General features: G+C 43.6%; 1 protein-coding gene across 1 annotated transcript in view; it reads left to right on the top strand.

The window, feature by feature from the left end:
- Positions 1-11,671, top strand: part of LOC141092737 (uncharacterized) — a 33,266-nt gene extending 21,595 nt beyond the window's left edge. The window contains exon 4 of the mRNA XM_073579127.1: positions 11,644-11,671. Coding sequence (XP_073435228.1) covers positions 11,644-11,671 — 28 coding nt within the window. The remainder of the gene's footprint in view (positions 1-11,643) is intronic.
- The last annotated feature ends 12,328 nt before the right edge of the window (positions 11,672-23,999 follow it).

The following is a 23,999-nucleotide window of genomic DNA, read 5'->3' as shown; positions in this document are numbered from 1 at the left end:
TATTTCAATAGAAAACTAAAAAAATGAAAACGTAAAATGTCAAGGCCCAAAATAGTTAAAGATGTTGACTTGCAATAATAATCAATATCCATATATCTAATTAGAGAATAAGGATATCATAAAGAGGTTTCCTGATAATGAATCACCTCTATTAGGCCTCATTTGATTTCTGTATAGCACGTGCGTGTTCTAAGTGTTTTTCAAGGATAAAACACAAACCTATGAAAATCCATGCTGCTATTCACATGCCAAGATTTTTCCCAGATATGTGTGTATAAATCAAGGAGATATTTCAGTTTTTCCCATCAGCAAGGATGAAAAGTGCCAATAGAAATCTATGGGTCAGTGAAAAGTGCAGGAAAATATTAGCGTTGGCACAAAAAATATTTTCAGCACTTTAGCAACGATAATGGTGGTGTATCATGAGCATTTGGCATGTGTTTGATGAGAGAAGGAAGTTTGCAGAGCTCAGAAGTGCAGCGTTTTTGTAAGCATAGTACAGAATTCATTTTTTTTCATAACTTTATGTGTGCACATTGCGGCTAGCCAATCAGGGCGCAGGAAACACCCACAATGTCCTGACACAACGGCTTGTGTCATTGGCTGCTGAAATCACATGACCCTCTCCATATAAATAGTGGACATCTTGTTTTAGTGCTATTTTGACACTGTAGCAATGCAGAGAGGCTGCTCCTGAAGCTGCCACTGTTAACAGCAAAATTTCAGCTAGTTAGGCGGGTGTATATCAGTCAGATAGTGTAGCTAGATAGTGTCCAGTGTGGCCGTATAATTAACCTTCCGGAATTTTTTTGTTTTTTGGGACATTACTGAGGTTCACAGACAAAGCCAGCAGGGCACATGTTCTACAAGTATGTTGTGCACTGCTTCTATTGTGCTCCATTCACAAGTATAGCATATTAAATAATATTTTTTCAATAGCTAAATGTGAAAAAGCCTGCTGTATCCCACCTTGTAATTTATTGCTGTGGTGATATGAAATTGTCTGCATACTTATTCACATTGAAAAAAAGTTGTTTTTCTGTTGCTAAATGTGAAACAGCCTGCCGTATCCCAAGTTTTCATGTTGTGTCTGTGATATGAACCTGTCTGCAGACCTAATGCGTATTAAAAAAAAATAGAATATTTACTTTTGCTGAATAAGCTTAATAAAATACAGCCTGCCATATCCCACATTTTCATGTTGTGGCGGTGATATGATCCAGTCTGCAGACCCATTGTGCATTTAAAAAAATATTTTTTTTTTCTGTTGCTGAATGTGATACAGCAAGCGGTAACCCACATTGTCATGTTGTTGCGGTGATATGAACCTGTCTGCAGACCAAACATGCATTAAAAAAAATTATTTTTTTTTTTTGTTGCTGAATGTGATACAGCAAGCGGTAACCCACATTGTCATGTTGTTGCGGTGATATGAACCTGTCTGCAGACCAAACATGCATTAAAAAAAATTAGAATAGTTTCTTTTGCTGAATGAGATACAGCCTCCCGTATCCCACATTGTGATGTTGTGGCGGTGATATGAACCTTTCTGCTGACCTAACACGCATTAAAAAACTTTGAATATTTTCTTTTGCTGAATGAGATACAGCGCGCCATATCCGACATTGTCATGTTGTGGCGGTGATATGAACCTAACACGCATTAATAAAATTCTAATTTTTACTGTTTATAAATGTAATTCAGCCCACTATATCCAACCTTTTCATTTAGTGGTGTTGAAATTGTTCTGTGTGCAGAGCTGTTGCACATTAAAATTAACCCCTTCATGACCAAGCCTATTTTGACCTTAATGACCAGGCCATTTTTTGCAATTCTGACCAGTGTCCCTTTATGAGGTAATAACTCAGGAACGCTTCAACGGATCCTAGCGATTCTGAGATTGTTTTTTCGTGACATATTGGGCTTCATGTTAGTGGTAAATTTAGGTTGATAATTTTTGCGTTTATTTGTCAAAAAATCAGAAATTTGGTGAAAATTTAGAAAATTTTGCAATTTTCAAATTTTGAATTTTTATTCTGTTAAACCAGAGAGTTATGTGACACAAAATAGTTAATAAATAACATTTCCCATATGTCTACTTTACATCAGCACAATTTTGGAAACAAAATATTTTTTTGTTAGGAAGTTATAAGGGTTAAAAGTTGACCAGCGATTTCTCATTTTTACAATAAAATTTACAAAACCATTTTTTTAGGGACCACCTCACATTTGAAATCACTTTGAGGGGTCTATATGGCAGAAAATACCCAAAAGTTACACCATTCTAAAAACTGCACCCCTCAAGCTACTCAAAACTACATTCAAGAAGATTATTAACCCTTCAGGTGTTTCACAGGAACTAAAGCAATGTGGAAAGAAAAAATGGACATTTTAATTTTTCCAACAAAAATTTTCTTTTAGCATCAATTTTTTCATTTTCACATGGGAAACAGGATAAAATGGATGCTAAAATTTGTTGGGCAATTTCTCCGGAGTATAACGATACCTCATATGTGGTCATAAACCACTGTTTGGGCGCACGGCACGGCTCAGAAGGGAAGGAGCGCCATTTGACTTTTTGAATGGAAAATATGCTGGAATATTTAGCGGTTGCCATGTCGTGTTTGGAGAGCCCCTGTGTGCATAAACAAGGAACTTATCTAGATGCATAGTGATCACTTTGAACCCCCAGGTACTTCACAAATTGATCTGTAAAAAAAAACAAACACTTTTTTTTCACAAAAATTTTCTTTTAGCCTCAGTTTTTTCATTTTCACATGGGCAACAGGATAAAATGGATCCTAAAATTTGTTGAGCATTTTTAGCACACTATTTTTAATTTTCACAAGGCTAACTGGAGAAATTTGACCACAAATCTTGTTGTCCAGTTTGTCCTGAGTACGCTGGTACCCCATATGTTGGGGGGAACCACTGTTTGGGCACACGGCAGGACTCTGAAGGGAAGGAGTGCCATTTGACTTTTTAAAATGCAAATTACTTCCAATCGTTAGCGGACACCATGTTGTGTTTGGAGAGCCACTGTGTGCCTAAACATTGGAGCTCCCCCACAAATGACCCCATTTTGGAAACTAGACCCCCTAAGGAACTTATCTAGATGTGTAGTGAGCACCTTGAACCCTCAAGTGCTTCAGAAAAGTTTATGACGCAGAGCCGTGAAAATAAGAAAAAAATTTTTTCCCTCAAAAAATTATTATTTAGTGCGCAATTTTTTATTTTCACAAGGGTACCAGGATAAATTAGACCCCAAAATTTGTTGTCCAGTTTGTCCTGAGTACGCTGGCACCCCACATGTGGGGGGGAACCACTGTTTGGGCACACGTCGGGGCTCGGAAGGGAAGTAGTGACATTTTGAAATGCTGACTTTGATGGAATGGTCTGCGGGTGTCATGTTACATTTGCAGAGCCCCTGATGTACCTAAACTGTGGAACCCCCCCACAAGTGACCCAATTTTGGAGACTAGACCCCCCAAGGAACTTATCTAGATGTGTGGTGAGCACCTTGAACCCCCAAGCGCTTCACAGAAGTTTATAACGCAGAGCCACGAAAATAAAAAATATTTTTTTTTCCACAAAAAAAAAAATGATTTTTAGCCAGCAATTTTTTTTTCACAGGGGTAGCAGGATAAATTGGCCCCAAAAGTTGTTGTCCAGTTTGTTCTGAGTACGCTGATACCTCATATGTGGGTGGGGACCACTGTTTGGGTACACGTCGGGGCTCGGAAGGGAAGTAGTGACATTATGAAATGCTGACTTTGATGGAATGGTCTGCGGGCATCATGTTACATTTGCAGAACCCCTGATGTACCTAAACTGTGGAACCCCCCCACAAGTGACCCCATTTTGGAAACTAGACCCCCTAAGGAACTTATCTAGATGTGTGGTAAGCACCTTGAACCCCCAAGTGCTTCACAGAAGTTTAGAACGCAGAGACGTGAAAATAAAAAATATTTTTTTTTCCTCAAAAAAATGATTTTTAGCCAGCAATTTTTTTTTTCACAAGGGTAGCAGGATAAATTGGACCCCAAAAGTTGTTGTACAGTTTGTCCTGAGTACGCTGGTGCCCCATATATGGGGGGGGAACTATTGTTTGGGCACACGTAAGGGCTCGGAATGGAAGTAGTGGCGTTTTGAAATGCAGACTTTGATGGAATGGTCTGCGGTCGTCATTACGTTTGCAGAGCCCCTGATGTGCCTAAACAATAGAAACCCCCCACAAGTGACCCCATTTTGGAAACTAGACCTCCCAAGTAACTTATCTAGATGCCTGGTGAGCACTTTGGACCCCCAAGTGCTTCACAGAAGTTTATAACGCAGAGACGTGAAAATTAAAAAAAAAATTTTTCCACAAAAATATTTTTTTAGTCCCCAATTTTTTATTTTCCCAAGGGTACCAGGAGAAATTAGACCCCCAAAGTTGTTGTGCAATTTTTCCTGAGTACGCTGATACCCCATATGTTGGGGTAAACCACTGTTTGGGCACACGTCGGGGCTTGGAAGGGAGGAAGCACCGTTTAACTTTTTGAACGCAAAATTGGCTGGAATCAATGGTTGCACCATGTCGCGTTTGGTGACCCCCTGATGTGCCTAAACAGTGGAAACCCCTCAATTCTAACTCCAGCCCTAACCCCAACACACCCCTAACCACAGCCCTAACCCCAACACATCCCTAACCCTAATTCCAACCCTAACCATAACCCTAACCCCAACAGACCCCGAACCCTAATCCCAACCCTAACCATAACCCTAACCACAAGCCTAACCCTAATTCCAACCCTAACCCTAATTCCAACCCTAACCCTAATTCCAACCCTAACCCTCTTTCCAACCCTAACCCTTTCCAACCCTAACCCTCTTTCCAACCCTAACCCTCTTTCCAACCCTAACCCTCTTTCCAACCCTAACCCTCTTTCCAATCCTAACCCTAACCCTCTTTCCAACCCTAACCCTCTTTCCAACCCTAACCCTAACCCTCTTTTCAACCCTAACCCTCTTTTCAACCCTAACCCTAACCCTCTTTTTAACCCTAACCCTAACCCTCTTTTCAACCCTAACCCTAACCCTAACCCTCCTTTCAACCCTAACCCTAACCCTAATGGAAAAAAAAAAATATATATTATCTTTATTTTATTAGTTCTACCTACCTATGGGGGTGATAATCGGGGGGTTTATTTACTTTTTCTTTCATTTTGATCACTGTGAGAGTGATCAAAATGAAAGAATGGAATCTGTAGCCGGCAGATTCGGGCGGGCGCACTGCGCATGCGCCCGCCATTTTCAAAGATGGCGGCGCCCATCATCCGGACCCGAGGGACACCGGGAGGGACGGAGGGACACCGGAGGTACCGGGGGGGTGAGGGGGGATCGGAGGCTGGTGGGGAGCAGAGGGAATGGGAGGGGGGCAGATGATGACAGCGGCGGCAGATCGCCGCTGTCATTCAGTTGCGGGGGGGCGATCGCCGGTGGGGGGGTGGAATCGGTGTCTCCAGCCATGTCCGATGCTACAGCAGCATCGGACATGGCTGGATTGTAATATTTCATCAATTTTCATTGATGAAATATTACTATCGCTCTGATTGGCTGTTTCACTTTTAACAGCCAATCAGAACGATCGTAGCCACGTGGGGGCGAAGCCACGCCCCCTGTGGTGAATTACAAAGCCCCCTGTATCTGCGGGTCGGGTGACCTTTCAGTGACCCCGGTCACCCGACCCGCAGGGGGGCTTTGAAGTCATGACGCCACATAGGCGTCACTGGTCAGATTTGAACCAGGTTTCATGACGCCTATGTGGCGTCATTGGTCGTGAAGGGGTTAATGTATTTTTTTTTTTTACAAACATGATATAGCAGGTGACATCTGAGTTGGAAATTGTTTTGAGCCTATCTTCTAGATTATGTGCATCTTTGGCATCCAATTTCTCAAGGGGCATCTTTTAAAACTAGCTTTGTTGCGTAGATGAGTAATAGTTGTAGGCTTGATCCTCGATCTTGTACTTCCCATAGCCGCCCTGTTATTGATCCTGTTGTATGTTGCCATTCCCACCCAAAAAAATTCTTCTGTTACTAACGTCATACAGTAGGGGAGACGTGTCTTTTAAATTGTTTGGAGCATCCACTCAATCTTATACAGGCCTTATCGACAGGCCCCCCCAAATTCTTCTGTTACTAACGTCATACAATAGGGGACATGTGACTTTGAAATTGTTTGGAGAATCTATTCATTCTTATACAGGTCTTATCGACAGGCCCCCAAAAAATCTTCTGTTACTGAAGTCATACAGAAGGGAGATCTCAGTTTTAAATTGTTTGGAGCACATCTTATTTGTCATACACGCCTCATCCACACAGAATTTTTTTTTTACTGTGATTAACTCGATTCACCACGCCATATTTCACCTTCTCATTTAGTGCCACTGAAATTCAGCTGTGCAGAGGTGTTGCAGAGTGAAAAAAATCTAAATTTTAGTTGCTAACACTGTGCTCATAGCATGCTATGTGAGAAACATGACTGGAAAAAAGCGAGGTCGTGGTGGAAAGGAGATTAGGCTCAAGGTCTAAATGGGGTAGGTGGTGAAATTGATGCCACTATATTGGTGTCTGGCACAAATTTTTGGAAATGTGTACACTTTTGGTTGGGTGTCCATTTTCTGGGTTAGCTGTAGTGGAAGATGTGTCGGTCCCTATTATACTATTATACTATTATACTATTATAAGGGTTTGTTATAAGCCACCAAATATAACAGAAACCACTGAAAATGTATTAATAAAACAAATAGACAAAGCAGCAAATCACAATGAGGTGATTATTATGGGGGACTTCAACTACCCCGACATAGACTGGGAAAATGAAACCTGCGTATCTCAGAAAGGAAACCAATTTCTGTCAGTAACCAAGGATAATTATCTGTCACAACTTGAACAGGGCCCAACTAGAGGGACAGCCCTTCTGGACTTAATTTTAAACAACAGGCCAGATAGAATAACAGAAGTACGAGTAGATGGGCACCTAGGGAACAGTGACCACAATATAATGCAATTCCACTTGTCCTTCAGTAAGGTGCCCTGGAAGGGGGTTACGAAAATGCTGAATTTCAGGAAAGCAAAGTTTGATCAGCTTAGAGAGGACCTTCACCGAATTGATTGGGACAATGTCCTCAAAAATAGGAGCACAGAAAATAAATGGGAAATATTTAAATCAGTTTTACACACCCACTGCGAGCTAGCCATACCGTACAGAAATAAAAGGGCTAGGAACAGGAGAACACCAATGTGGCTAAATAAGGATGTAAAATGGGCAATAAATAACAAGATCAAGGCATTTAGGAAGCTAAAACAAGAAGGCAATGAAGAAGCATTAAAAAGTTATAGAGAAAAAATAAAATGTGTGAAAAACAAATACATTTAGCAAAAGTGGAAACTGAGAGACTCATTGCTAAGGAAAGTAAAACAAACCCCAAACTATTCTTTAGTTATATAAACAGTAAAAAGATTAAAATTGATGGTTTCGGCCCTTTAAAGAACAATGAGGGTGAAATCATAGAGAGCGATATGGGAAAAGCAAATGTTTTAAATACTTTTTTCTCAACAGTGTTCACACAGGAAAAGGATTTGCCAGGGGAAATGCAGAGTGATAATGTAAACTCCTCATTAAGTATTACCTGCCTAACCCAGGAAGAAGTGCAGAACCGCCTTAGAAAGATTAAAATTGACAAATCACCAGGCCCTGATGGCATTCACCCTTGGGTATTAAGGGAGTTAAGTAATGTGATAGACAGGCCTCTATTCCTTATATTTAAAGACTCTATAGAAACAGGGTCTGTTCCTTTTGATTGGCGGCAAGCAAATGTAGTACCAATATTCAAAAAGGGGTGTAAAAGGGAACCTGGAAATTATAGGCCAGTAAGCTTACCATGTGTTGTGGGTAAAATTTTTGAAGGGTTTCTAAGGGATACCATTATGGAATATCTCAATGTTAATAAATGTTTAACTCCATATAAACATGGATTTATGAAGGATCGCTCCTGTCAAACTAACCTGATCAGCTTCTATGAGGATGTAAGCTCTCAAATGGACCAAGGAGAATCATTGGATGCCATTTATCTTGACTTCTCTAAAGCATTTGACACTGTCCCACATAAAAGATTGGTAAGTAAGATGAGAAAGCTTGGGCTAGGGGAAAATGTGTGTAGATGGGTAGGTAGCTGGCTTAGTGATAGAAAACAAAGAGTGGTTATTAATGGGGCATACTCAGATTGGGCCAGGGTTACTAGTGGGGTAACACAGGGTTCTGTATTGGGCCCCCTACTATTTAATATATTTATTAATGATCTAGTGGATGGCTTATACAGTAAAATATCAGTATTTGCAGATGATACAAAACTATGTAAGGTAGTTAATACAAAGGAGGACAGTTTGCAACTACAGACAGATTTGAGTAAATTGGAGAATTGGGCTGAAAAATGGCAAATGAGGTTTAACACAGATAAGTGTAAGGTTATGCACATGGGAAGGAGAAACAGATGCTATAATTACTTACTAAATGGCAAACTGCTGGGGAAATCAGACATGGAAAAAGACTTAGGCATCTTAGTCAATAAGAAGCTAAATTGGAGTGCCCAGTGTCAGGCAGCTGCCAACAAAGCAAATAGGGTCATGGGATGCATTAGAAGAGGTCTGGGGACACGGGATGAAAACATAATTCTCCCTCTGTACAAATCACCCGTCAGACCACACTTGGAGTTTTGTGTGCAATTTTGGACGGCGGTGCTCAAGAAAGACATTACTGAACTTGAAAGGGTTCAAAGACGGGCTGCTAAAATGATAAATGGAGTTGGTTCACTACAATACCCAGAAAGGTTATCAAAATTAGGTCTATTTACTCTAGAAAAGAGAAGACTTAGGGGAGACTTAATATATATGTACAAGTATATCAGAGGGCAATACAGAGATCTCTCCAATGAACTGTTTGTACCAAGGACTGTGACAAGAACAAGGGGGCATTCTCTTCATTTGGAGGAAAGAAAATTTCTGCACCAGCATAGAAGAGGGTTCTTCAAGGTAAGAGCAGTGAGGCTCTGGAATTCGCTTACTGAGGAAGTAGTGATGGCCAACTCACTGAATGAATTTAAGAAAGGAATGGATGCTTTTCTTGTGAGTAACAGTATAGAAGGTTACGAATAACAGAATATTATAGGTAGATGGTTGACCCAACTTAGGGGAAGGAATTTTTTTCCCTATGGAGAAAATTGGCTTCTACTCTGTGGGTTTTTTTGCCTTCCCCAGGATCAACAATGCAGAACAACTGCACTAAAAATAGGCTGAACTAGATGGACATAAGGTCATTTTTCAGCCTTCAAAACTATGTTACTATGTTACTGTTTTTACTGTCTTGAAATTGATGCCACTTTATTGGTGTCTCAAACTAATTTTTGGAAATGTGTGCACTCGTGGTTGGGTGTACATCTGCTGGGTTGGCTGCAGTGGAATAGATGTCGCTCCCCATTATACTTCTTTTACTTTTGTGAAATTGATGCCAGTTTGGTGGTGTCTGCCACTAATTATTTGAAATGTGAGCACTCCTGGTTGGATATCCAACTGTCCATCTGCTGAGCTGGATGTAGCGGAAGACCTGTCGGTCCCTATTATACTATTTTTACTGTGGTTAAATTGATGTCACTTCGTTGGTGTCTGCCACTAATTTTTGGAAATGAGAACATAACTGTTCGGGTGTCCATCTGCTAAATTAGGTGTAGTGGATGATGTGCCAATCCCTATGACACTATTTCTGCAGTGGTGAAATTGATGCCACTTTGTTGGTGTATGCCACTAATTTTTGGAAACATGAACAATCCTGGTTGGGCGTCCATCTGCTGAGTTGGCTGTAGTGGAAAATTTGTCAGTCCCTATTATATTTTTACTGTGGTGAAATTGATGTCACTTTGTTGATGTCTGACAGTACATTTTTGTAAATGTATAGACTCCTGGTTTAGAGTCCTTCATGTGTGTTGCCTGAAGCAGTAAGCCTCCGAGACTGATCCTCCAACTTCATTGAGTCATCTACCCGTGTTACTATTCTTACATTTTTCTGACAATAGTAATCTATGAAACGGATATTTGTGCCATCTGAGTGTGGCAGAGCGTCAATTTCAATTTTTTTTTATCACTTGTATAGCGCCAATAATTCAACATTCGCTTTACAGACATTTACAGATATTACTGCCACTGTCAACGTCGGGACTCACAATCAAAATTTACTATCTGTATGGCTTTGGAGTGTGGTTAGAAAAATAAGTACTGGGATGAAACACTTGCAAACATGGTTAGAACACACAAACTCTTTGCAGATGCTGTCCTTGGTGGGGTTAGAACACAAGACTCCAGAACTGCAAGGCTGCTAATGTTTTTGCATTGATGACTCAACGTTTCTGTGGTTGGAAGCCTATCACTGGGATGCAAACTGTGTGCATCACTGCTGTCTTGGTGAAAGCCACTGTCAAGATTGTCTTCGAGCATATTTTGATACTGAAGAATGGGCGCATCCCGTTTTCAGGTGGGGAGGCAACTGGCAAAATGTACTTTTGTATCATGGGTAGAACACACCGGCACCCAAACGTCAGCACTATTTCGAATCATGACTGTATACGGGCAACAGTCATGTTGCAGATAGTGCTGCAAGAAGGCACACATGAGTCGTCTTATTCATTAGGTCCAACTCCACAGTGTGTTGGTGGTGGGATAATACTCAAGCTTTCTTCCTCCATCCCCTTGTGGCAACCATAGACAACAGAGAGGGTGTCATTATCTTCTTCATCTCCTAACTGGTGCGCATCTATCTCCTCTTCCTACTCATCCTTTTCATGGTTCTTCTCCATTTGTTTCTCCTCCATTTTATCCTCCAATGGCAACCGCTCTTGAGATGACAGACCTGAACTTAGAGATATTGTTATCCCTAAAGGCATCCTCCTCTGCTTCCTTGTCTTTCCCCAGGACCACCACCACCTCCTCACCCATACTTTTTAAAGTGTGGTCCAGCATTTAGATGACAGTAATAGTGATGTTGATGGTGGCCTTGTCACGACTAACCATCTTAAAGCCAATTCTAAAACATGTAGAATGGTGCAGAAGTCCTACATGTGTGTCCGCTACGCGGGTGTGAATTGCACCACCTCCGTACTGCGATGTGACAGGCTATGCAAAATGTCATTCTGCGCCAGGTCTGGGTGCTACTGCCTCATTTGCTGCAACATGTGCAGAGTTGAATTCCATGGTGTGGTCACTTCTCATCAGGGGCGTAACTAGAACTGATTGGGCCCCATAGCAAACTTTTAAATGGGGCCCCCTTGAAGACACACCCCCTTGAAGACACACACCCTTCAAGACACACCTCTTTCAAGACACACACCCTTTAAGACTCCCCCTCTTAAAGACACACCCCCTTACCGATAATGCATACTAGAGTCACATTAAGTAACAGAATTGGAAATAATGTAACACAATTATTCCTAATCCTGTAACTCAGTCAATACAATCAAATTAGTTAAGCATTGATAATTTTATATTTTAAGTTGCTCACTTATGTAAATACAAATACACAATAATTCATTAAACACTTACCTGAAATTTGAAGTACTACCATGGACATGACAAGTTTCTAACTCTTCTTGCTTAATAACCCGTTCTAACTTCTAAAATGTATAAGTAAGTACAACCTAAAACCAAAAGAAGACAATTATTAAACCGTCATAAAATGTCTCAAAAAGTAAACTGAAATATCAGTATAACATTCAGTTAAAATGTACTTATTTTTAAACCTAAACGTAAGTCAACAAAACTCACTTGAAACTGTAGCAGAAATAACTTGTTTTCATCTATTGAAAAGATATGCAATTGCAATTTGAAAACGTATTCCAACTTATAAAATGTCTAAGTTTCAAAATGAGGGAACCTGAAGGCCAAAGAACGAAATGTAAGCAATCTATATGTACATTTCTGTTTTATACATTTATAGTTCTATAAATTAATAAGTTCTATATATTTTAGTTACAATACTACTGTTAAAACTTAAATTCTATACTTACATTAACAAAACTTGAACTCCAATAGAACTATGAAAAGATGATTCAATCTAAAAGAAAAGTAACAATAACACAATTAATATTATGTTTTTAGACACTGTAAAGACCAGTAAATGGTCAATAATTCCCTTCTGGGGTGTAACTTAAAACCAAACATGTAATAGAACTTTAACTTGAAACTTTGTTAGTAAAACTGTGTTAGTTCAACAAAAACATGCACCAGTTCAATGATTAGTAGTCAAAACCTTCCCAACTCCCAAAGAACTTTACACTTACGCAGAAGACCATCATTTCTTACAACACACGCCTGCGTGCCTTCACTTCAGCAAAGGTGTCTACCATGCTGTCTATGTCTAGTTTCCTAGCCCTCTTATTTTCAATGCTCAGAATCGCAAGGCCAGAAAGTCTTTGCTCCGACATGGTACTCCGTAGTTTTTCATTAATTTTAGTTTAGAAAACGATCTTTCAGCACTGGCTACTGTAACAGGTAGTGTTAAAAATAGCAGAAAGGCTACACACACATCTGGCAATGTGGATGAAAGGACATTGTTGTCTACCAAAAGGAGATGGGCAAGGTCACTGACAGAAGAGGACTTTTGGATCTCTTCCCTTAATGCAGAGCGAAAACTGAGTAGTTGACCAGGAAAATCAAGCGCTTAACCCTCCGTCAGGAACAATATTCGCACTAACTCGTAATGGAACAATGTGCCTGTCAAGCGCAGGCTAGAAAAATGCCTAGAATATCTAATTTTCTCAATTTCAGTGATCTAAAAGTGATCAGAGACCTTCATAGGGATGTAATAAAAGAGACTACACATTATCAGGTGCAAAACAAACCCATTTACTCAACATAAAAGTAATAACTTTGATATACACAAATTTCAAAACTCCTGAGAAGTACACTTTCATTTGTTAGAAAATCTGCCTTATTTATATGAAATATCCACAAACCTTTCTCTATCCATTCATAAAACAAGCTAAATAAACAATAGTAATGACTAAAAACATTACATACCAACCTTATAAAGTGTGATGTGTTCAGGACCAATGAGCCTGAGAAGCCAGCACAGCTATATCTTCCTTCCTGAAGCTCTGCAGACCAACTGTGGTATCAGGTTTCACACAGCAGCTAGAGCCAGGAGACTATCTAGAGGGAGGGGGTTTCCTGAAAATCTGGTGAGACGGGAGAAATGAAAGTAGAAGAGCTGCGCCTGTCAGATCCATTGTTCCTGACGGAGGGTTAATCTTGTTTGTAGATTTCCTGCAGATTTGCTGCGGCTTTGAATAGAACATCATCAGATGCAGACGAAAGCATTTCAGGCTGAATTATACCAAATCGACTTAGAATCTAATCAAGTCCCCTAAACCTGTTTTGAAGCTGAAATGTTATAATGTCTAAACATGGAAAAAAACTGTAACTTTAAAATGTTTTTCGGCATCACTTAACCTCTCATCAACTGCCAATTCATCAAAATGACGTTTGACTTTTGGGATCCATTTCTTTCCAAATTGTGATGATATTCCCCACTGTTGTGCAAGTATTCCTGCAGTCTGTTTCGCTTCCTCGAACTGATTTCTGTAGTCACTTAAATTGTCTAGCACATTTTTAATTAGTTTGCATGCATTTGACAAATCAATGTTTTTTGTTTACAAAACTTTGGAAACTGCATCTATATTTTCCAAAATATTTGTTTGAACAACAAATAAAAATATAAACTCAAATGATTCAATTTTTTTTTTAGCGACGCTGCCTCTTCTCTTTCTTTTGTTTTGGTTGAGGCAAGCATGATCTTTGATAGTGCTTGCAATACATCCATAAATCGGAAACTAACAGGGAGTCATGGCGTGACGACCAACGAGTGGGGCATAACTTTTTTAAAGTCAAGCTCGATTTAGTTGCAAAAGAGGAAAGAATTTCCCACCGTCTTATACTGTCACCAAAAAATGAGTACAAATTCTGCACAACGTCAAAAAAGATTGCAATTTCTCTCATATTTGCCATTGAATCTTGCAGTACCAGATTAAGATTATGTGCTGCACAGTGCACATAAAGAGCATTTTGTTCTTTTTCAGAAATTCTGGCCTGAACTCCTGAGTATATGCCACTCATTGTGGCAGTTCCATCATATTCCTGGCCACGACACTTTTTTAACGATAGGCCTTTACTCTCTATACAGCCAATGATGTCATTTTCTATGCCTGCGGCACTCTGATCTTTCACAGCATGAAAACCCAGAAATACTTCATTAATTTTCACACCGGTTGCTCTTCTGTTTGCATCTCTGGCTATAGAAACATAGCGGAAAACCTGGCTTCGCTGATTGACTTTTGAAATGTCCTGTGTAGTATCCATGATAACAGAGTAAAATTGTGCCTGTTTAATATCTGCGACTATTTCCTTCTGTACTTGTGAAAGAATTTGGATGATCTCATTTTGGATTTTTGGGCTCAGATATTTTATTGATCTCTGGGGCTTTTGAACAAGTTCTTTTAGAACCGGATCATACTCTGCAAGAAGCTGAACTAAGGAGAGAAAATTCCCATTATTCATTTCACCTAAATGCTCTTGATGACCGCGAAATGGTAAATTTGCCATTGCCATAGTTAATGTTACATTTATAATTCTTTGGAGAACTTGCCTCTTTTCCCGCCTGATTAGCTTCTCATTTTCCTCATCTATAGTTCCCTGTTTCTTCCACTGGTCATACACCATACATGCTTCAATGTGAGCATTTGAGCTCTCATGGGTCTGAATTTTTAATGTTAAATTCTTCCATTTATTAATACCTTTTGCCCAGGCTGGTTCAAAACCTTGCTTTTTACAATCCCCAAATAACCAGCATGGTTCACAATAAGCAGCATTGAGTTTAGGAGAATAACACAGCCACATGACAGGAATTTTAAGTCCTGGTTGTGTGATTCTTTCATAATATTTTTCAGAAAAACATCTTTTATCTGAATCATGATCTCTGGGAAAAGGACCAGAAGGCCTACAGGGACCCTGGGAAATAATGAATCTTTTTACAGTGGGGTCAAAAATTGTTACAGGATAATTAGCCCTATCAGTTGCATACTTCTCAGAAACAGCAGCATCTAAAATGTTACAGGTAGATGTGCTTGCAGTTTCACTGGTGGCACTGGTATGCATCGGCTCATCTGAGGTGGGGATGATGGCTTGTAATAGGCTCATATCACTATCACATAAACTTTCACTATCTTCATCTACTAAGTGAGGATCATCCACAGCAGACTGCCTGGTGCTGGCAAACTCCACCACCTGGGTTTCCACATTAACAATAGGATCGCAGCTTTCTGAACTTGTCTCTTCTGCAACAGATACCACAGTGGTTGGGGTATTAGAGCTTTCACCCACAACTTTAGGGGTCAAAAAAAAACAACTAATTTTAGTCATTTTTTGACTTTTCAAACCCTCTTCCATTTTCTTTTTACATTTTTGAGCACCACTCAGATGGTGATACGTTGACATAGTGAGTGATCTTGTGTGACTTTTGCACTTTGTCTGCAAAAATAAAGTACCACATATAAACAGATCCATAATATCACTAGGTGCCAACAGTCTAACACCACCCAGTTTATATTAAACCACTAGACGCCGAGATATTTCTGTAAAATACCAGCAACACAAGCCCCTTCGGTAAAATCACCCGTGTGAAACAACCCAAAGAAAGGACATGGCATGTCCTTTCTATTACATTCACCCACCTCTAGAACTCAATAGATTTGTTAACATACCAAACACCACTGCAGAAAGATTATTAGTATTAAGATTATTATGATTAAGATTATTATGGGCACCTCATAGTCCAGAATACAGTATTATGGGCACCACATAGTCTTCCATGCAGTATTATGGGCTCCTCATAGTTCGCCATACAGTATTATGGGCACCACATAGTCCTGCATACAGTATTATTGGCACCACATAGTCCAGTATACAGTATTATGGGCACCACATAGTCCACCATACAGTATTATGAGCACCACATAGTCTGCCATACAGTATTATGGGCTCCTCATAGTCTGCCATACCGTATTATGGGCACCACATAGTCCACCATACAGTATTATGGGCACCTCATAGTCCACCATACAGTATTATGAGCACCAACATAGTCTGCCATACAGTATTATGGGCACCTCATAGTCCGCCATACAGTATTATATGCCCCATATAATGCTCCTCCATACAGTATTATGGGACAACTGCTCCTTCATACAGTATTATGGGCCCCCTGCTCCTCCATGTAGCACATTATGGCCCCACTACTACTCATTGCAGCACATTATGGCTCCCCTGCTCCTCTATGCAGCACATTATGGCCTCCCCTGCTCCTCTATGCAGCACATTATGGCCCCCGTGCTCCTCCATGCAGCATACTATGGCCTCCTCTGCTCCGGCACAGCTTCCAGCGAGCATGGTGACGAGAATGATATACTATTAAACTACGTAGGTGACAACCATGGGCCCCCAGAAAGCTATTTTTCCTCTTAGTGGGACCCCATCAGGTAGCCGGCACTTCCAGGGAGGATGGTGACGTACTATTAACACATCATAGGGGCGACCACCGTTGCGTGGGGCACCAGAAACATATTTTCCTCTCATTGGGGCCCCATCACCAGAGAGGGTGCAGAGACAGCAGAGCAGCTCACCACACCAGGCTAGCCAGCTCTACACAGGGCAGGCCACAGGGCAGGAGTCAGACAGAGGGAGCCCGGCAGAGAGCACATAATCACACACCACCACACAGCCAGGCCGACACTGTCCGGCACTGCAGGACAGCGGTAGTCGGGAGCCGGCAGAGCTGCATGACCGAGGAGGAGGACACTGGATGCACTGAGCAGGCCGCAGGGTTGCAGGAGTCAGACAGGGAGGCCGGCAGAGAGCACACAACACCACCACCACACAGCCGGGCCGGCACTGTCCGGCACTGCAGGACAGAGGTAGTCAGGAGCCGGCAGAGCTGCATGACCGAGGAGGAGGACACTGGACGCACTGAGCAGGCCGCAGGGTTGCAGGAGTCAGACAGGGAGGCCGGCAGAGAGCACACAACACCACCACCACCACACAGCCGGGCCGGCACTGTCCGGCACTGCAGGACAGCGGTAGTCGGGAGCTGGCAGAGCTGCATGACCGAGGAGGAGGACACTGGATGCACTGAGCAGGCTGCAGGGTTGCAGGAGTCAGACAGGGAGGCCGGCAGAGAGCACACAACGCCACCACCACCACACAGCCGGGCCGGCACTGTCCGGCACTGCAGGACAGCGGTAGTCGGGAGCCGGCAGACCTGCATGACCGAGGAGGAGGACACTGGATGCACTGAGCAGGCCGCCAGGCTACAGCCTGCAGGAGTCAGACAGGGAGCCCAGCAGAGAGTCCACCACCACCGTCCACCACCACCACACAGCCGGCAGAGAAGAGAGAGTCCCCCACCCACCACCACACAGACACAGCCATCAGCCGAGGACATTGGACTAGACGCAGCCAGTGTGTATTATGCTAGTAGTGTGACTCACTCACGTCACAGTACTCACCGGACCCGCTGACAGGAGTGGAGTGCTCAGTCACGGCGCAGCTCAGGGATGCCGCAGCGGTACGGTAAGACACAGTCAGAGTCTGTCAGACACACACAGTGACAGGACACTGTCACTAGGACAGGACAGAGCAGGAGCAACAGCACAGCAGCAGCCAGCAGGGGATCGCTACAGCCGGAGAGGAGAGGAAAGAAATGCGGGACCGGGACGGTGACTCACCGCCCGTGCGAACCACTGCCTGCAGACAGCAGAGAAGGACCAGGTCACGTGGCGCTCAAGGCCCAGGAGAGTGACTCACTCACCCATCACCGCCACCGGCATCAGTGCGTCACGCAGTCACCTGAGACCAGACACAGTGAGTCAGGAGCCGCTGCCGCTGAAGACAGCCAGCCAGGGAGCCGCCAGTGCCGCTCATTACATATGCGCATATGTAATGAGCAGCTTGTTACTTATGCGCATAGGTAATGAGCAGACGCCACTGAGAACTGAAGATCATGGAGATAATAAGCACGGGGCCCGGGGCTGCAAGAGACATGTCACATCGATGCTATGATGCTAGGAGGAGGAGTTCAAGTTGTGTAGTTTATATTGCACTACCCGGGTAGCGCCTAATGGAGCCGGGGACCTGGGCCCCTATATGGGCCGGGCCCCAAAGCAACCGCTTCGGCTGCTACCCCGGTAGTTACGCCCCTGCTTCTCATGTCAATCAGTTAACCGGTAGTCCGAAAGATCGCTATACCAACTTAAGTGGAATGGTGAAAGTGAACACACAATGATAGTGTTTTCTACAGCAGTGCATCCATGCTGGGACAGTGGTGTAGGAATTGCTGTACCATCAGGTTGAGGATGAGAGCCATGCAAGGCACGTGTATAATATTGGTCCAGCATAGGGCCGCCACCAGGTTTGCACCGTTATCACATATGACATTCCCTGGCTCCAGGTTTAGTTTAGGCAGCCATTGCTGAACCTTGGCATGGATAGTTGTCCACAACTGCTGATCTGCATGACTGCAATCTCCAAGGAATATTAATTTAAACACTTCCTGATTCCGGTGAGCTGTTTCTGCACAGTACAGAGATGGGGGGATTACTTTTGCAGTGTTGTAAAGTCTGCTTCATTAAGGCAGAGGTTGATGGCACAAGCGGAGGCCTTAAAGGAAGTGGACGAGGCAGAAGCACTGGAGGAAGTATTAGAAACAGATGTTTGTTCTGCAAGCCCTGGGGATTCCAACACTTGGTGTCTAGTGAAACCTTGCAGCACAAAGTTCTTTAAGTCTTCATCCCCTGGTGTGTAGTAGTTTAGTTCTCAAGCTCAAGCTTTTTAGTAGTTTAGTTCTCCAACCCCTATTGTCTAGTAGTTCAGTTATCCATCTTATGGTGTGTAGTACTTTATTTTTCCATCCCCAAGCACCCTGCAAGCCTTGGGGATGGCAAAAGTTTTGGAGCAACCCTATCCCCGACTGCCCCTACAGCCACCCAGTGCCCTGTCATCTAGCTGTAATTCCCCTGTCCATGTTTGCTCCTCCAGGTGTCATTGTGGATATGCACCCTGGCAGACATAGAATTTTTCAGGGAATGGGTGATGATGTCTGCGACTTGTTGCTGTAGCGCAGGCACATCTTTCTTAGACAAGTAATGATTACTGGGCAATTGGTATTGGGGGGACTGCGGCGGCCATCAGCTTTCGGAAACCGTCTGTATCCATAAGTCGTAAAGGCTGCATTTCCATGGCCAACAGATTGGAGTGGCCTTGCAATAGTAACATAGTTACTAATCACAGAGATCACAGGCCATGATTCATACATAAACAAGCGCTGCGATCTTAGTAGTGAATAGCTCTCAGCTGGACCATGTCATCCAGACTGCGACACGATTAGGCCACGAGGCATCCGAGGAGGCTGCAGGCTGTTCACAATAATTAGTTATCAGAAAAGTAATAGTGAGCATATGGCTTATCCATGTTCAGATTGCAACACATGGAATATGCGTATATCTCGCTGTACCATCACTGCTGGCTCCACGATAACCCTACACACCTCGCTGCAACAATACTGTTTTTAACCCAATAAATAAATGCAGGCTGATTGGATACCATTCTTCTTTTGAGGTTCACACCATCAGGGTGTTCCATCCCCTCTCCCTCATAGTAGCAGTCATATACTGGCCCCAGGCTCACCCACCCACTTCATTGACCACTTTTATACATTGCGGCCACATTTCATGTCCTCAGAATTGACAACCCTTATCCTGGGAGACTTGAACAGCTCCATCTCCCCAACAGCAACCCAGCTTCTATCTCTAGCCAATTCTTGTGGCCTCTTACAACTTTCAAACTCTGAGACATACAAAGACGGTAACTGCCTTGTTCTGGACTTTTACAGGTTCAGTTCAATCTCCTACCTAGATGACTGATCTCTTACTCTCTATCTCCCATGAAACTAGGAGCATAACCACAACGTTTAGGTGCTCCCTAAAAGCACAATTGTTTAGAGTGGCCTATCATGTTCCCTAATCAAAGTCTTTTTTTGTATATATAGCTTATTCTTTACTACTCTGAACATAATTCACCATCAAACTCAACCATCCCCAAAAGGCTCATGCAGCCTTTATCTACCCCCATTTCCTCAAGATGGTAGTACTATCATTGTAAATAAGCACTTGCAATTGGTGTCACCCCCACCTCATTGTCGATTGTAAGCTCTGAAGAGCAGAGACGTCATTATTTTTGCTTTAATTGTTTGATTATCTTAAACTTGTTAAATTTTGACATTTTTATATGAACTGCTGACTCATAAAGCTATGAGTAAAGTGTTTGTGATATATAAATAAAGTTTATTATCAGTAGTATATTGAAGATGGTGAAATTCAAACTGTTAACTGTGCCATGTGTAGGAGTGAAGAATCTTTTATGTGAGCACAGCTGCACAATCAAGGGTTTTTCTGTGCTGACACAGGGTAGAGTACGTGAAGATGGCAATCTGCTGGACAGTGAGAGAGGTGAAGGCGGGATGTTACAGTGGAGAAAGATTGAGTGTGCTTGGTATGTAAGATCAGTCAAAAACCGCAGGCATGTCCAATTCTGCATCAGCTGACAGGCTATCAATTACCCCAACAGAAGGGGGTAAACAAGTGGAGGTTCTTCGGCTGTAGACCTATGTGACACTTTCCACGGTGAGGGAGGAGGAAGACTCAGAAGACGCGGTTGATGAGGTGGACGATGGTTGGCGAGACCTGCTAGTCTGCAATTTAAGCAGAATGACATTCCCAGATTTACTCATGTTGATCCCGCATGTGGCAGGTAATGCATGTAGTACTGAAATTGTCTTTTTTTTACTATACTAGGTTGTTTTTAAAAAAGTTCACAGATAACATGATCTTTTAGATTTTTGGCAATCTGTGTAAAAGACCCAAGCTAGGCAACTGCAGAACTGCGAACACTGCTGTACACCGCCAGAGTTGGGCCTCAGGATGCATTGGTTGTCATGTTTGCATAACTGTGTCTACGTAACCTCCTCATCTTCCTCCCTCCTCTGCTGAGCTATTCAGTTGCATGCCCCTGAGTTTACACCATGTGTGATCTACTTCCTCATTGTCATCCTATCTGTTCTTCCACTCCTCGCCCTGAGAGTCACCCTTGTTAGGAGCGGAGGAACGCACTAAATAAAATTATAAATAAAGTGCGTTCACCGCTCGGGGTCCACCGTGCGGTAGTTGGTAAGACTGCTGCTAGGTGGTGGCAGAACTATCAGGCGGTAGTGTGCACAGGGTTTAACAGCACCCAAGAGCACAGAGCAGACTCTGTTGTATTCACAGAGCTGCACAAATGTATAAGTGTACAGAGGGTTAACAGCACCCCAGTGCACAGTGCAGTCTCTTTTGTAATCACAGAGCTGAAAAAGTGTATAACAAACACAAAACACTGAGTCTGTTTTAGCCACAGACCTCAGCGCTACCCACGCGGTATGTGGTCACAGGAGCAGTCCAAGCTAACGGTACTAACTCTGTCTAGACCTACCGTGGTGGATAGAGAGAAGGGCGTCGCAACCGCAGACGCACCAGGAGCTGCTACTGCAGCACGGCGACAACTGAGCCGCAGATAACACACCGCAAAGAGGCAGGCGTGATGTAGACGCTAAGCTGCTGAGCGCTGGAGCAATGGTGTGCTGGCGCTAATACTGGCTCTAACTCAACCACACACACATTCGTAATAACCAAGGAATGGGGGTTTCAAATGAGTCATTCACCAGTCCATGCATCCATCAGCAAACACACAGCAGCAAGTATGACTATACTAGCGCATGGCGGAACAGCCATGCGCACTTTTTATAGCGTACGGGACCTGCCGGAAATCTCCAGAACTCCCAGAGGAGCCAATAGGATTCAGAGCAGCACCTGAGCACCTGACACCTGAACTCCAATAGGAGCTCGTCCTGTGAGCATGCTCAGAAGCTGGTGCAAAGGACTTAGCCTCTGGAGATAAATGTGAGGAACTGGATCTCTGCATAGGTATGGCAGAACACAGATTCCTAACATTACCCCCCTCCTAAGGCCCCCCTCCCAGAGCCTTCCGACCCACAAGCCTGTGCCCAATCATGGCGTAGAGCTTAGACTCGTCCGAAGGCGAGGCTGGTGTCCTGGTAGATGACACGATAACCCGAGACACTTGGAAGGCATCAGTGGAGGCAAGATCACCAGGTTTCAAAAGGGAAACCTGGGAGATGGCCGGAGCGGGAGTGGCAGTGGAATGCCGCCGTGTGTCGGCAGTCATCGCCAAACTCTGCCTAGGAAGGCTATACTGAGCACATAAGGCGCAAGCCTGAATGAACTTCTTGATGTCCCGAGCCCTGTGCAGCCACCAATACGCACCAGCCAACAGCCTCGTGGTTTGCATATAGCCACGATGTTTGTGTGTATTGGACGCGTGTGCCCACGCGAGGGCTTTAGGCCTGAGATGAGGAGGGACAAAGGTCTTGTCGACCGGCTCAGAACCCGATCCTTGCGGGGTGCTAGCTTCCGGAGAAGCAGCGTGCACACGATAACAATCGCACATGGGCTCCTGAGCCGAAGGTGTATCAAAATTGGCACGAGACACCTCCATGGGCTCTGGGGGTAAGACCTCTGGTTCAGGCGGCTCCAGAGTTAAAAAAAATTCGGGAGCTGGAGTACCTCTCCGTTTGGAGTGGGCACGCTCCAAACCATGCTCAGAGAAGCGGAGATCAATGCGTGAGGAGACAGATATTAACTCCTCCAGGCTGGTGGGGATCTCTCTCATAGAGAGAGCATCCTTGACATGCTCCGCTAATCCTCTCCAAAAAACTGGGATAAGGGCCTTATCGGACCACTCCAACTCGGACGCCAGTGTCCGAAAACGGACGGCGTACTGGCTGACCGAGAGGGATCCCTGGGACAGAGCGAGAAGTTGTAGCGAAGTGTCGTGTGTGACCCGCAGACCGAGAAACACCTGCCTAATAGCAGTTAGCAGGTGGGCTGCGGACCGAATGTCCGGATCACCACGCACCCATAAAGGCGTAGCCCATTCCAGAGCCTTGCCCGACAGTAGGGATATGATAAACACCACCTTGGCCCGTTCCATAGGGAATTGCGCAGCCAGCAGCTCCAGGTGAATCGAGCACTGGCTGATAAAGCTGAAAAAGTGTATAACAAACACAAAACACTGAGTCTGTTTTAGCTACAGACCTCAGCGCTACCCACGCGGTATGTGATCACAGGAGCAGTCCAAGCTGATGGTACTAACTCCATCTAGACCTACCGTGGTGGATAGAGAGAAGGGCGTCGCAACCGCAGATGCAACAGGAGCTGCTACTGCAGCACGACGACAACTAAGCCGCAGATAACACACCGCAAAGAGGCAGGCGCGATGTAGACGCTAAGCTGCTGAGCGCTGGAGCAATGGTGCGCTGGCGCTAATACTGGCTCTAACTCAACCACACACACATTCGTAATAACCAAGGAATGGGGGTTTCAAATGTGTCATTCACCAGTCCATGTATCCATCAGCAAACATACAGCAGCAAGTATGACTATACTAGCGCATGGCGGAACAGCCATGCGCACTTTTTATAGCGTGCGGGACCTGCCGGAAATCTCCAGAACTCCCAGAGGAGCCAATAGGATTCAGAGCAGGACCTGGACACCTGACACCTGAACTCCAATAGGAGCTCGTCCTGTGAGCATTCTCAGAAGCTGGTACAAAGGACTTAGCCTCTGGAGATAAATGTGAGGAACTGGATCTCTGCATAGGTATGGCAGAACACAGATTCCTAACAACCCTCTTCCTCTTCCTGCCTTGACAGCACAGTACAGTCCGTGGACGCCCCAAATATCTGAGTCTAGT

The sequence above is a fragment of the Dendrobates tinctorius genome, unplaced genomic scaffold (genome assembly GCF_039654945.1).
Source record: "Dendrobates tinctorius isolate UK_male_01 unplaced genomic scaffold, ASM3965494v1 ptg000060l, whole genome shotgun sequence".
NCBI lineage: Eukaryota > Metazoa > Chordata > Amphibia > Anura > Dendrobatidae > Dendrobates > Dendrobates tinctorius.
This window is presented reverse-complemented; position numbering and strand designations above follow the sequence as displayed.